Raw genomic sequence first — 13,294 nt, 5'->3', positions numbered from 1 at the left:
GAATCATAGAATCATTTCAGTTGGAAGAGACCCTCAGGATCATGTTTTAGGTGAGACAGAGGTAGGGAGAAAAAGAAAAAAATCGGAAAAGGATTCTGAAGAATTGGACAAGAGACATCGCCACACTACAGTTTTAAACTCATTTTTGTTCAGATTGCAGTGGAGAGATTCATCTAGATTATTTATTTTTAGGAGAAAGGACTACATGCTGCTGTATAACATTATACAAAAACACAGCAGAAACAACTGATTTGTTTGTTCAGAGAAGAAAAAAATAAAAATATCACAGGTAAAAATTATTTTCTGACATCAAGAGTTCTGGAAAACACACCTATAAAATAATTTTGAAATGTATTTAACCTCTGAGTTCTCTTAGGACATAAGCTGCATTATGGTGCGATCCTGTCAAAATAATGTGTCAAAATTGTGTCAAAAATATTTTAAAGTCTATAAAATATACACATTTACTTTTCTATTTTCTCCTTCAGTTCAAGAAAACCCAAAGCAATACACTCAACACTGTAGGTATATTATCGTATAAAAACTGTAGAGTAACATTTATCCTCAAATAAGTACAGTATGAGGCCCACCAGTATAAATTTTCCTCTCATTGCCCGTCATGTAGTTCTATTCCATGGTTTCTCCACAGATTCCTCCTTATGTCTTATTACGTGGCTTCAGTTTTCAAAGCATCTCAGACACCTGACTTGGATGGTTTAACCAATGCTGTCTACCAGCTACAGCTGTTATCACCAGCTACAGCTCCCTTACATGATTTGTAAGTATTGTCTTCACCTGAAATGATTCCGAAGTGTTTGAAAACAGTCATCTCTAATTATTCTCTAGAGGCATTCAGACCTAATTCTTCAAAATAACCTGAATCTTCTGAAATGGTAGTGAGCCGGCAATATCCTGTTAGGCCTCGGAGTATTAAGCAAGCCCTGTATTGTTCAATGCTTTATATTCTAGCAACAGAGCCTGCACAAACCTTACCTTTAAAAAACTAGAGTCTTCCGCTTTACTCAGACCATAAAAATAATTCCATTCCTGGTTTTGTTTGTTTGGCTTTGTTGATTGTTGTTGTTTCAGGTTTCATTTGTTTGTTTGTTTTGTTGGTGGTGGTTTTGTTTCTGTTTAGTTTTGTTTGAGGTTTTTTATGACATCAGAACAGAGCATTCCACTTCCTTTCTTTTGCTTCTTAATAATTCCACCATATATTTAATATTTATGTTTCTATATTTAATATATCTCATGCTATTTATCAGGAATAGCTGTTGTCAGAGATTCTGTTTCAGTAACTGAAGTTAGATCTCAGAATGTTTTACTCTGCTTTTTGGTAAATCTCACTTTCACTAATTCACACCAGCTAAAATTTACAAGCAAATGTACATTTACCACTGAAAAAATTCTTGCCTGTTACACAGCTTTTCCTGCAAAAGTGTTTGATCTTGTGTCGTGCCAGGAGCAACTAAAAATGTACCTACACAGAACAGAGAGATCTAATGAAAGGAACAATTATGATGACCAGAAATAGCTGATCCAGTTCACCTACATGTTTGTATTAACAACAAAAGATAGGATATTTGCCTATTTTTAGCATTTCCCTTTCTCTTATCCTTTAGGATGCGTCTACATTAGAATTTTTTAAGGTTAAAACTCAGGATTATTCAATGATTGGAAAAACTGGGTTTTATTAAATGTGTTACTAAATATGTTGACACTGCATAAACTTAAGAGTATATTCAAGCAATACATTAACAAAGGCTACCCGATCGGTATCGTTTCAAACTTTTGCTTTGAGCTATGACCTAGTGAAGAGAATATAGAAATTTTTTTTTTTTTTTTTTAATTAAAGGCAAACTGACAACACTGTCTGTTAACATGCTTCTTTTGTGAATATTCATGCTAGCATTACTATTCTGGACAAACTGTAATTTGATTAACTATTATTATTATTTTTTTTTACCTCACACATTTTAATAAATGCTACTGTAGTTGCGTTTTTATTCTCAAAAGACAATGTATTTTGTCATCTCTAGACTCTGCAAATGGTGTCAACTGACCCATCCTACAACCCGCACCAAATCCCACAGACCTGTCCCATGGGACCATGCAAAAATGTGCTCCCCATGCTGAGCTCTGAGATATTTATGGGTAAAATGCACAACTTAAGGCTAGGTATTAGTATTACCATGCAGAAAGATTCACATAAGCCTAGAGGTTAAGGGGTTTTCAAATTATTTTGTGGAAGAATATGCCTTTTATAAAACTTGGAGATGAGAAAGTTCCCGTGTCTTCTCTGAATCTGACCAGTGACATGCTGTGCTAGAGAAGGAAGAATATGTTGTAGAAACACTATGAATACCCCCTTTAAATTAGGTTGTTGCACTGTGTGACATGCATTTGACAATCATGGCTAATTTCTGCATGTCTACATTCAGAAATTTAGATCCATAATTGCAGACTAGTAATCCTAGCAGTTATATAAAACTTAAAATAACTCAGATACCAAACAAATTCTGACTGTAAAAAGAGACATTTCATAGCAGAATTCAATTAAACATATTTTCCAGCCAAAAGTTATAGTCTTCATACAAGATTAAAAGAGACAGTGACCCCAACTTAGCAGAGGGGTTGGACATCCAGAAGCCCCTTCCAACCTCAGTCATTCTGTGGTTCTGCAACTCAAACTATTAAAATACATTCTGAATTATTCCAATATTTTCTATACAGTGGTAGGAACTAATAACAGTTTTCACCATGACCAGTACCAGCCAACCTACGTATCTAAAATGAGAATTTATCAGGAGTTTATAGTTGAGGCAGACAAAATAAAGAAGAGGTGAATGAAAAGAGATTATACTCATTTTACGGACAGAAAACTTAAGCTCAGAAAGCCTGTTTCCCATCCACACTAACAGCATCCTTCACTATGTTAGCACTATAAGGGACCTTAATGCAGCTTTAAGTTTAATTTATGTAGTGTATAGTGGGCTTAGTATAATCGAGAATAAGGCTGGAATGAATCAAATTGTTCAAGATTACAAATTACATCCTTGAAAAAGACCAAAACTTAACTCTTCTCATATACAGTCAAACATGTAAGCACAAACAAAAATATACCACAGAGTAAAATATTCTTTATTTTACTACCCTTCTTGTTACAACAATGGAAAACAAACCTCCTAGCTTTTTTGTTAGGATGCTGTTGTTCTTTTATGTACACATATATATACACATATAAGCACGTTAATGTTTTTCTCTGAAAAAGCAAAAGCAGCATTACATTTTCCCTAACTCACACAAGAATTTTCTTTGTGTATTTGTATGTCTGCAAGTCTCAGTCTTTCTGGGATTACCAGTAACAATATACACAGGTGGAGTTCAAAGAACTGTAACTATAATAATAATAATAGCAAGCATCAAATATGTCTTTGATATCAGAAGTCAATAAATTCCTTCTCAGATACGAAACTTAAGCCAGCTCAGGTGAAGTGTCTCAGTCTCTCTCAGACAGCAGGCAAACACCATGAAATTTGAAAGCAAAAATCACTAATATATGAGTAGACAAATGTAGAATTTGGTCTTGCATAATCAATGGAGAAAATGACATTCATTAAGAATGATACCATAGTAGAAGCTGAGGATCTTTAGTGCCTCCTACATAAGCCAGAGAGATCTGAACATGTTTAGCAAGCAGAAAGGACGATGCATTGAACAGCTATAACTTGCTTTTGTTGTGCCAAAAAATTCCTGTTCTTTTTCTATTATTGTATGGAAACTATACATCCTGCTGAAGAATTCACAGAAACAGTTTTAAAGTACAGTTTCAAGAAGAAGAATAGCTACCATTCAGAGAAGGTATTACTGCTTCAACTGCAACAAGAAAAAATACTTTCATCAGCAAAACAGCTTCATTTGAAAGTACCTTAGTATTATAGTAATCTAGCAATTAATAATTTAGTATATAACTTCAGTTGAAATGGAAGTTTTCTCCATTCTTAGTTAAGCCTCATATATTTCATTTTTTCACGTTCACCTGTCACATTTGAACCAGACAATACATCTACTGCATCAGGTAAATACTTAGTAAAGACTGCATTCTCTCAACTAGTCAGATAAATAAGACCAAAAAAGTAAATGCAATTATAATAAATATATATTAAAAAAAACCAAACCTCATAATAATGTCTAAAGGACAATCACCAATGTGGTCTCCTCTTTCTAGGCGCTCTACAAAACAGTAATGACTACTCCTTCAGAAAACTATTTTTTGCTATTATTTTGTATGACTGCATACATTCTTTTCTCTTTGTGGGAAAAGCAAATGTTTGTGTAAGAAAAGATAATATGCCAATTCACTCCAAGGATAGAGGATGATGGAGCAATAGTGTCTAAAAAGATATTCCAGGGACAAAGAGCAGAGAGTTTTAGAATTATCATGAGCTTCCTGATCAAAAATGGCCTTGATTTGGTTCTGCAGCAGTGAAAAACTTCTGATATGAAATTTTGCTATTCATTCTTTTGCAATGAAACAGGTAAGGGAAACACACTGAAGAGCTTTTCCTCTGGTAGGCAGATAGCGTGTAACCTTTTTCCCCCAGATTTAGGTAATGCCATGTGTTTCTAATTCCCAAGTGACATACTAATGAATACAACCTTTCCAAAATTCACTCCAGATAAGCTGGAGATGTTGAGGGCCAGTTTGGCAGCTAAACAACAGAGAGAAATAAGATCAGCCTTTAAAAAGATTTACACACTTTCATTAATTATCTTCCTAATTTGTGTGCATCTGAAGTGAACAGTAATCCCTTTGAGGCTCCATTTGCATGGTCTCGCAACCTCTCAGTATGATAGCAATGACACATTTCACACATTACAATTGTTAAAAAGCTGCAAAATTATTTTGTGGTGGAGTTCACAGAAAGGAAGTATAGTTCATCAGTACCTTACAGATTGCATTATTTTTTTCCTTAGTTTCCAAGTAGAATTCAACATTATCACACATATTAATATTCTTCATTAACATCACAGTTTCAGTCCCAGCTTTCTAGTCAGAAAGAGCACTCCTGGAGTTATATCTAATACTCCAACCAGCTGAAAATCTCATTATTCGGAAATCTCTTGACTTGTACCAGATTTGCAGTTCTTGTGGTTTTCCAGCTGCACTAAACTATCATGTAAATTTCTTTCTCAGACATGATGCATGAGTATGTATTATGAATAGTAAAAAAATACTAATATAAAGCATTTATGTGACACAAGTGCTAAGATACAGTCATGGTGAACTGTACCCTCCCTCAATACTCCTTTATAAGTTTGCAATTTTGTCCTACTATATGAAAACTTTCTCCACAAGATTAAATTATTTCCTTCTTTATCTTTGTTGACCTTATTAAAGAAATTTCACACTATTTAGAGTTGAACTAGGTATTTTATTGGGGAGGGGGAAGTTTTCAACAAAATTATGATTAATTAATAATACATTCATATATTTTTGATTCTTAGAGCTGCATTGTAAGTGGAAGAGATTAAAAAATAAAATGCAGCACTTTTACAATTATTATTTTAAATATAACTGATCTAAATAGCTACAGTATAAAGTATCCACATTTGGTTCACTAACACATTATTCATTTAAAGAACAGTGAAGGATATGAATCAGCACCCATACATATTGAAGTATTTTTCACCTTCAAAGAGAATATTTTACATTGCTTGCTACGACTGCATACAAGTATATGAACTATATCATGACATTTTTGAAAAGCTGTTCAACTAGCAGATATTTTACACAAGACAAAAGACAAACTTTCCAGGGTAATATAGACCCAATCCTTTTTATTTGTCTAAAAAGAAAAAAAAAAAAAAAAAAGAGCATTTTGTTGTGTGCTTTTTTTAGAAATTTCTCATTAGTACCTATCTGAATTGTTTTCACTCTAGATGGTCATGTATATAAATGAATAACTAACAACTGATTCACATATGCTGTTGCCTGAATATGTTGTTGCCAGGCAACCGCTATAAAGCATTTTGCACTGCTTGCAAAAATCTGAATGAATGATTCGGGGTGAGATTATTTCTAAAAATCTAGGAAGAAAATGCACTACTGGAATGACATGGATAATTCCTTGTGTATTTCAAGGATTCATAGAGAATTTTCCTTTCATAATTACTGATTTGAGAAAGGACAACTCCTTTCAGTAGGATTTGAAAGGCATTTTCCAACAAGGAAATTCATACAGCTTCTGTTCCCGCACAGACTCTGAACCAAAGCCACTGAAGTCAATGGGTTCCTTTAAACTGACTTCAGAGTCTTTTTGTCAGGTCTTTAATGTCCATCATAGGACAAAAATGACAGAATCCTAAATGAAAAACCAAAAGACCATCACCTCACAGGAGACACAAACAAACTCTCAATAAAATGTTACCATCTCACGACATGCAAGTGAAAAGGTCAAGTCTACAAACACTTCTTTGTGTAATCCTCATACAGTTAAAGTACAATCTCAGGCTACTGATACTAACACAGGAATAAAAATAGAAGCATCTCTAATCCATTGATAACATGGATGTGATATGCTATCTGCAATAGAGAAACTGTTTGTCCCTTTAAAAAAAGTGCCATCCATTACAAAATTATTAGACCTTTAGCTATCAGACCTCTTGAGATATAAGAGGTGGAAAAGCGCATCAAGAAAATCAAATGGGACGCACAGAAACTTCAAAGTGCTTAACATGAGTCTGACTCACAAGTTTCTTCTAACACAAACCTTAGCATAAAAAATTGTTGGACTTTTTGTTTACAATGGCTGCAATATATTTCTTTCCATTTCCTGTAAAATATCCTTAGTCAATAAGAACTGGTCAAAAGCTCAAAATGATTGTTCTTTCCATAATGACCAAATTGGAAATCCATATATTTTCCACTTAATTCTGCAAATCCATTCCTGTAACTGTAGCAAGAAAAAGTCCTGAAAGCAGTAATTATTGGTATTTTAAATGATACTTTCAGTATTAAGTAAAATGTGACTAGATTCTTTAATGGATTCAGTGACATCCTTTTAATTCCATATCTCAGGTTGTCTAGAACTAGTGTGAAAAAGAAACTCTTTTACATGAAAGGACTCTAGCATCTAAATCCCACCAGTCTGGAGCTTTATTAAAATTATAAGAAATTCATTATAGATAGGAATTAAGTTTTTAAAGTTTAATTTGAATAATTTTCATGCTCTGAGATGTAATTCATAGTTGAGGTAATCCATCTGGACACAGTTATAAATGGTAATCTCAATACTTTCAAACAGGCTGAGCAGATTTCCCATTGAGAATAACATCAGGTAATCTGTGGAAAGTATATCCATTCCAGGCTGCACTATTTGCTTGAGCTTTTTCATTTGTTTCTTTGTTTGTTTCTTAGAATATGCTATGGCAACTCAAAGAAACAGAATCTTTTCTCTGCCCTCTGCATTCTTCACAACCCACTTGCAAATCCACTGCCACCTCAAACTTAGGACATTTTGCAGATTCCTTCACTTTCTTCACCCTAAATATATACACAATATCAATTTGTCTGTTAGGATTTCGTAAGACACATACTGCACTTCTTCAAGAGGAACCAAACTGCAATCAGAGATTCATATTCATAGCATGTTTAGGGCTGATGGAAGACAGGGTTAACAGCAAGAGAAACACTCTTCATCTCCAGAAAAGGTACCTATAATGATCTAAAAGTATGGTTAAAAATAGGAGGGTTTACATGGTATTTTCTTTCATTTGGTGACTAAGAGCAACCTGTTATTTATCACTCAATCAAGACTGACTGACAGGTACAGTTTTCTCTTTGGATAGCAGTATTATAGTATAGGCTGAACCATTTAGGAAATAATTTTACTCAGTATGTGGAAACACATTAAAAAAAAAAAAATCAGTATTTATTCACCGAGTAAAAATTTCCATTAGATAGCATTCTTTTGTTCTATGGCCAAGGCATGTCCCACCCACCCCCGCCCCCCCCCCAAAAAAAAAAAAGACAAAAACAAATAAACAAAGATTATGACTTTGAAGGTTGATATGGGTCAACACAAGACTATCAATGTGACACAATGCTCTTTCTAATGTAACATCAAATTGTTTCTCTTCTAAGAAACAGCACTTCGACAAGGCATGAAATTCTCACAGTTCAGTTTATTAGGAGGCAACAAAGGGATTCAATCTGCTACAAGAAAGTTTCAGCCTATGAGCACAGCCAGCACAGTATAAAATTGTGTCATATGAATTTTAATGCGACACAAGTATGAAAGATTCCAAAAGAACAAAGGCAGCACAGTCCTGTTCCATGCTACACAAATGAACTATTCTGATCTGAACAGCACACCACATTACAATCAAATTTATTTCAAAGGAGGGTCACACAGGTCAAATGTAATGGCTGCAAGAATGAGGTGTTTCCTTTATGTAGTATTAGAAAAAAGCAAAATATCAAACAGTGCAGGAATGCCAGAAAGGCATTTTTAGGCTGCAGGGAGATTTTAAAAAGATGTTTTAATTACAGTTATCCTGACTGACTACATTTTCTAAGTTTCAAAGATACTTGTGATAACTCAATGAGGACATCATGTATACGTGTCAGATTGCCTAAGACATGAGCTTTACAACATACTTAAAATTTCAAGGCATCTTAGAAATGTTTTATATACAGATCATGCTTAACAAAAGTAAGGAGACGGGCTAAGTGGTCAGACTGGCTGGATGCCTCTTCATAACCTGACACCTCCATGGCAGAAACAGTGATCTTCCCACTGGAGGCAGATGGTAGACTCCAACAACAGAGAGGCTGGTTAAGTTTCTCATTTTGGCAAGCTGACTATCCAGCCCTACATTGAAAGAAGTTACTTTAGCAACATAAAAAAAGTCAGGACAATGGGATCTACTTGAAAATACCAGATTCTCAGAAAATATACAGAAGTGCATTAAGATGTAAATTCAATGGTAGATGAGCACTTGGTAATCATGGTGGACAAAAAAAAAAAAGGGAAAAAGTCTTGATGATCAGATATCACTAAACAGATATCACAGTACCTCTTGGCATGTGTTCCCATCAAAATTTAGGCCTTGTATGACTTCAGATGACCTTTCTGACCATAATCACTTAATGATGGCAAAAGAGCTCCAAGTCCTGATGGCTTGGTTCAGAACAGACATTGGTCTGTCCTCCATGACTGGAGACAGCAGTCACAGACACTATGAATCTAGTTTGCATGTAAGTGGGGAGTAGGTAGACAGGGTACAAAGTACTTGAAGCTAGGTATAACTATAGTAAGTCAGAGGCAAACATGTGATACCTTGTAAAAAACACATTAATAAAGAGTTACTATTTTACAAATTACGAAAACAGTAAAAGGGGGAAATGAGAAGACTTACAACTTGAGTTTTTGAAAACTACATTATCGGAAAACTAATATCTGTCAGAAAGCTCACACCAAGTCAAAGGTTGTTGGTTTGGTTTTGCTTTTTTTATTTTTTCAGCTCTGTGGTATTGTGTCACTTAGTTTTACCTGAAACTTCACAGGCTGCATTATATTGAAGCATCTATTTGATTCCTAGCCAGGGCTCCCTCAGTCACGAATTAAGACAGAATAAAAGCTGCACTGGATGAATTTCCATAATGAGTTGGATACCAGCCTAAAGGTTAGAATTAGTTTTATTGCCCAATTCTAGCACTAAAATTCGTATTAGTCACCTCAGCTCTCAAAGTTCTAATCAATCTACTTTTCAGGAAGCATCAAAATATTCAAAGAACATAAACTATTATGACCAAAAAAACCCAAAACAAAAACAATAACTTCCAGTGTATAAGAATGAAACATAATCAGCAAGAGATACAATTCTGTTTATGTATTTCAAAATGATCTTAACCTTAGTTTCCAGAACCCATAGCTCTCTTCCTTCCTTTCAGCACTTTTTTTTGAGACAATGTTAACAGACATTTCTGTCCCTGAAAACTGATGTGTTCACCTACATTATGACAGCTGTAGTGTAATTCATTAAACTGTGGACTTACAGACAGACATAAGAGAAAAAAAATACAAACCTTTAATGTTTTAACTGGTGAATAAAAACGGCATTAATTTAGAAATTCAGTCACCATAATCCGATTAGCTATGGATATAAACACATACATTCATACCTGTCAACCATCATATTTCATTTGAATTTTGATGCCATTTTCTATAAAATATAATCAATTTTACATTGTGCTTAATAGATTTATTCAGATGTGCATCCCCATATGTCATATTTAAGCTTATACTACCACCTGCCTGAGGCTGTGTAGTCTGAATTGTCACCACCACACACCTCTTCAGTAGGAGAAAATCCTCCATAGACAATGTTTGAACTGTTTTGCTTCTGCTTAGTGTAGAAGTGTGATAATCATTCTGACCATGAATAATATCCACTCCAAAAAAATGCAGTTATACATCCCTCCCCAAAAATCAGATTAATGTCTTCAAAACAAGATACTTGAGCTTCTTCAGATATGCTGCAATGAAATATCACTGTCTTCATAATTGCATTTTCACAAGGCAGCAAGTTACCATCCAAGATTGCTATAAAATGAACTCTACATTTGTTGCACATAGGTATATAAAAGTATTCACCTATATAAAGACTTGCATATACATAATTCCACACCTAAAGAACTCTGAGATACCTTCAAATACAGATTTGCAAATCAAATAGCTTAACTCTGCCTCCAACTACCAACATCAGGGTGACGTGATACCATCATCTCACTGCTTAGCGTTGAGCCCATCCAATAACACTGATGAGCTGGGAAAAAAATGATGAGCAAAGGTTAAGCAGAAGGCAGCAGGAACAAACCAAGGCTTAGAAATTGCTTCTTCAGATTCACTAATGCTTGACTGATGCACAGAGTGACTCTGGGGTTGCAAAATCATGGATTTACACCATCTCTCAAACATTTGGAGTTGGCGCTATTAAAGGATTCAGACCAAACTCTCAGTGCTCTCTTGGAATTAACATTCCTGCCAAGGCAACAAAGTTCTCCAAAGGTCAACTTATGATTAGTCTCCCACCATCCCGCACACTGTGTATGCAAGCAAAGCACAGCATCTGGGGGGAAGGGAGAAGCGGGGAGGAGAAGGAGATAAGTATTAGCACTGTGACAAGCTCACAAAGCATGACTTGGAGGAGGGCAGATTTCACACGACTTCTGCACTTTCAGGTTTCAGGGAGAGAATAGGGGAGGCTGCCCACCTTCCTGGTAGAGACTCTCCATTTCCCTGCATGCCCAGATAAACAATCAAACAATAAAATAAAATAAAATAAAAAACAGACAAACAAAACCCAAAACAAACAAACAAAAACACCAAAAAAACCCAACCAACCAACCAAACAAAAAACCCCAAGGTAAACCCAGGGAGAAAACCAGCCCTCCTCCCAGCCAGGTTTAGTCTTCAGTATTATTGACAACATCAGTAGCTGTACAAGCCAGCAGAGGCCTTGGGGCTTCCAGCTCCCCTGAGCCTTCTTGTTCTCACACACACAAAGGGAAGGAGACAGCCAAAACCAATGAGTCCTGGGAGCCTCTGAAGTTTAGGAAATCCTAAGCCCTGAATGCACCCTGCTCCAACTTCACTGTTTTTTCAAGGTTTGCTGCATCCCATCAGGGAAAGTGCCCATGGCCAACCTGACAACACGGTGTTATCTTCAGCCTTGCAGTGCATTCCAAGCCACCCTCAGCTAAGAGGCCCCTTCTAGTTTTCATCACAGTCAGCCTCTGCATCTGCCTTCCAGTCCATGAGGCTGTCACCATCTTTCCTCCCGGCCCGCTGCAGGCTCCCCTTCCCCAGCCCTCAATGCCCTCGGGCACCAGTCCCCTCGCTTTTCTGTTACTAGCGGGCTGCTCTGGTATTAGCCTCCAATATTTTCAGACCTTGCACTGAGTGAAGACATCGCTTTCCCAAAACGGGAGAGGGAGGGAGAATCTGTGCACAAAGTTTTTACAGATCCTGCCTGCGTCTTTTTGCCCCCACCCAAGACCCTGCCGGAGGCATCAGGGCAAAAGACAGGCGGGCGGGGGGATGCCTAAGGGAGATGTCTGCCAAAGCCTGGGCTGTGAGACTCGGGGAAGACACGGAGGGACGGGGCGAAGCTTTTCGCGGTCAGTGACCCTGGAAGGCGCTTGCTGAGAAAGAAGGGAGGAGTGGCCCCTTCCCGGAGAGGGGAGAAGCCGGCTCTCTCCGAGGTGCAATGGCAGCGCATCCCCACCGACCCCTACGGAGAAGGGAGCAAAGTCGGAGCAGCGGCAGCAGCAGGTCGCCGCGCCCAGGGCACCGCCGCCCCCCACGCCGGCGAAGCGGCCGCCAGCGCCTCGCTCCCACTCCGGGTAGGGCCGGCGAAGGGAGAGCTCACTCACCCCCAGCTTCCTGCTGCGAATTTTCACGTAGCCCTGCTTGACTATATCGTTAAAGTTGGAGGCCATGGCCAGCGATGTCTGCTTCCTCCTCTCCGCTCCCGGAGTCGTCCTCCTCCTCCGCTGCCGCCTCCTCTTCTCCCGGGCCCTCCCGGGTGCCGCCGGTCGCCGGTTCCCGAAGCGCCTCTGGCATCCAGGCAGCGGCAAGCGCCGCGCTCCGCTTCGCCCAGCTCCGCGCCGCGCTCCGTTCCCCGCCGCCCCGGGGAGTGGGTGGCGGCCGCCTCGCTTCGCTCTTCCGCTGGCCCCTCGCTTTCCCCGCGCCGCCGCCCTGGCCACCGGCCTCGCTTCGCACCGTTCCGCCCGGCGGCAGCTCCGCGGCTGCCCGCGCCCACGACCAGGGAGGCAGGCGGGGCGGCGGGCGGAGCAGAGCGGGGACACCGCCCCTGGCGCCGCGGCCGCGGATCCCGCCTCCAGCGCCGGTCCTGCCCGCCGCCAGAGCCGGGGTCGCACAGGCTGGTGTCCCCGGGGGCGGCAAGTGTCTCCTGAACCCGGTGGGGGGCTGAGGGGGTGAGCTTTACCACCCCCTCGCCGCCCGCGGGCATGACACAGAGCTGAGGCCAGATGCTGTCCTCGGCCTTGGCGATTTTACACACTTTTCTCCAGGCTGTCACACCGCTGCGGCCGCGGCACCACCCGCTCGGGTGGCAGATCCCTTCGGAAACACGTCCCAAGAGAGCATCTTGCTGCGGGTGTATTCAGGAAGCCGCGTAGACGTTCACCACCAAACACTGAAACACTGTCAATACAACTTACTCAATGAAACAAACATGTAAACTACAAAAGTGAAGAAAAAAG

General features: G+C 38.9%; 1 protein-coding gene across 1 annotated transcript in view; it reads right to left on the bottom strand.

The window, feature by feature from the left end:
• DOK6 (docking protein 6) overlaps positions 1 to 12,827 on the bottom strand; it is a 247,265-nt gene extending 234,438 nt beyond the window's left edge. The window contains exon 1 of the mRNA XM_065830731.2: positions 12,443 to 12,827. Within this exon, the coding sequence (XP_065686803.1) occupies positions 12,443 to 12,508 (66 nt within the window). The 5' untranslated portion in view covers positions 12,509 to 12,827. The remainder of the gene's footprint in view (positions 1 to 12,442) is intronic.
• Between the last annotated feature and the right edge of the window lie 467 nt (positions 12,828 to 13,294).

This window comes from Patagioenas fasciata, chromosome 2 (assembly GCF_037038585.1).
Source record: "Patagioenas fasciata isolate bPatFas1 chromosome 2, bPatFas1.hap1, whole genome shotgun sequence".
Lineage (NCBI taxonomy): Eukaryota > Metazoa > Chordata > Aves > Columbiformes > Columbidae > Patagioenas > Patagioenas fasciata.
The sequence above is the reverse complement of the archived record's forward strand: the minus strand, read 5'-3'. Positions and strand labels throughout refer to the sequence as shown.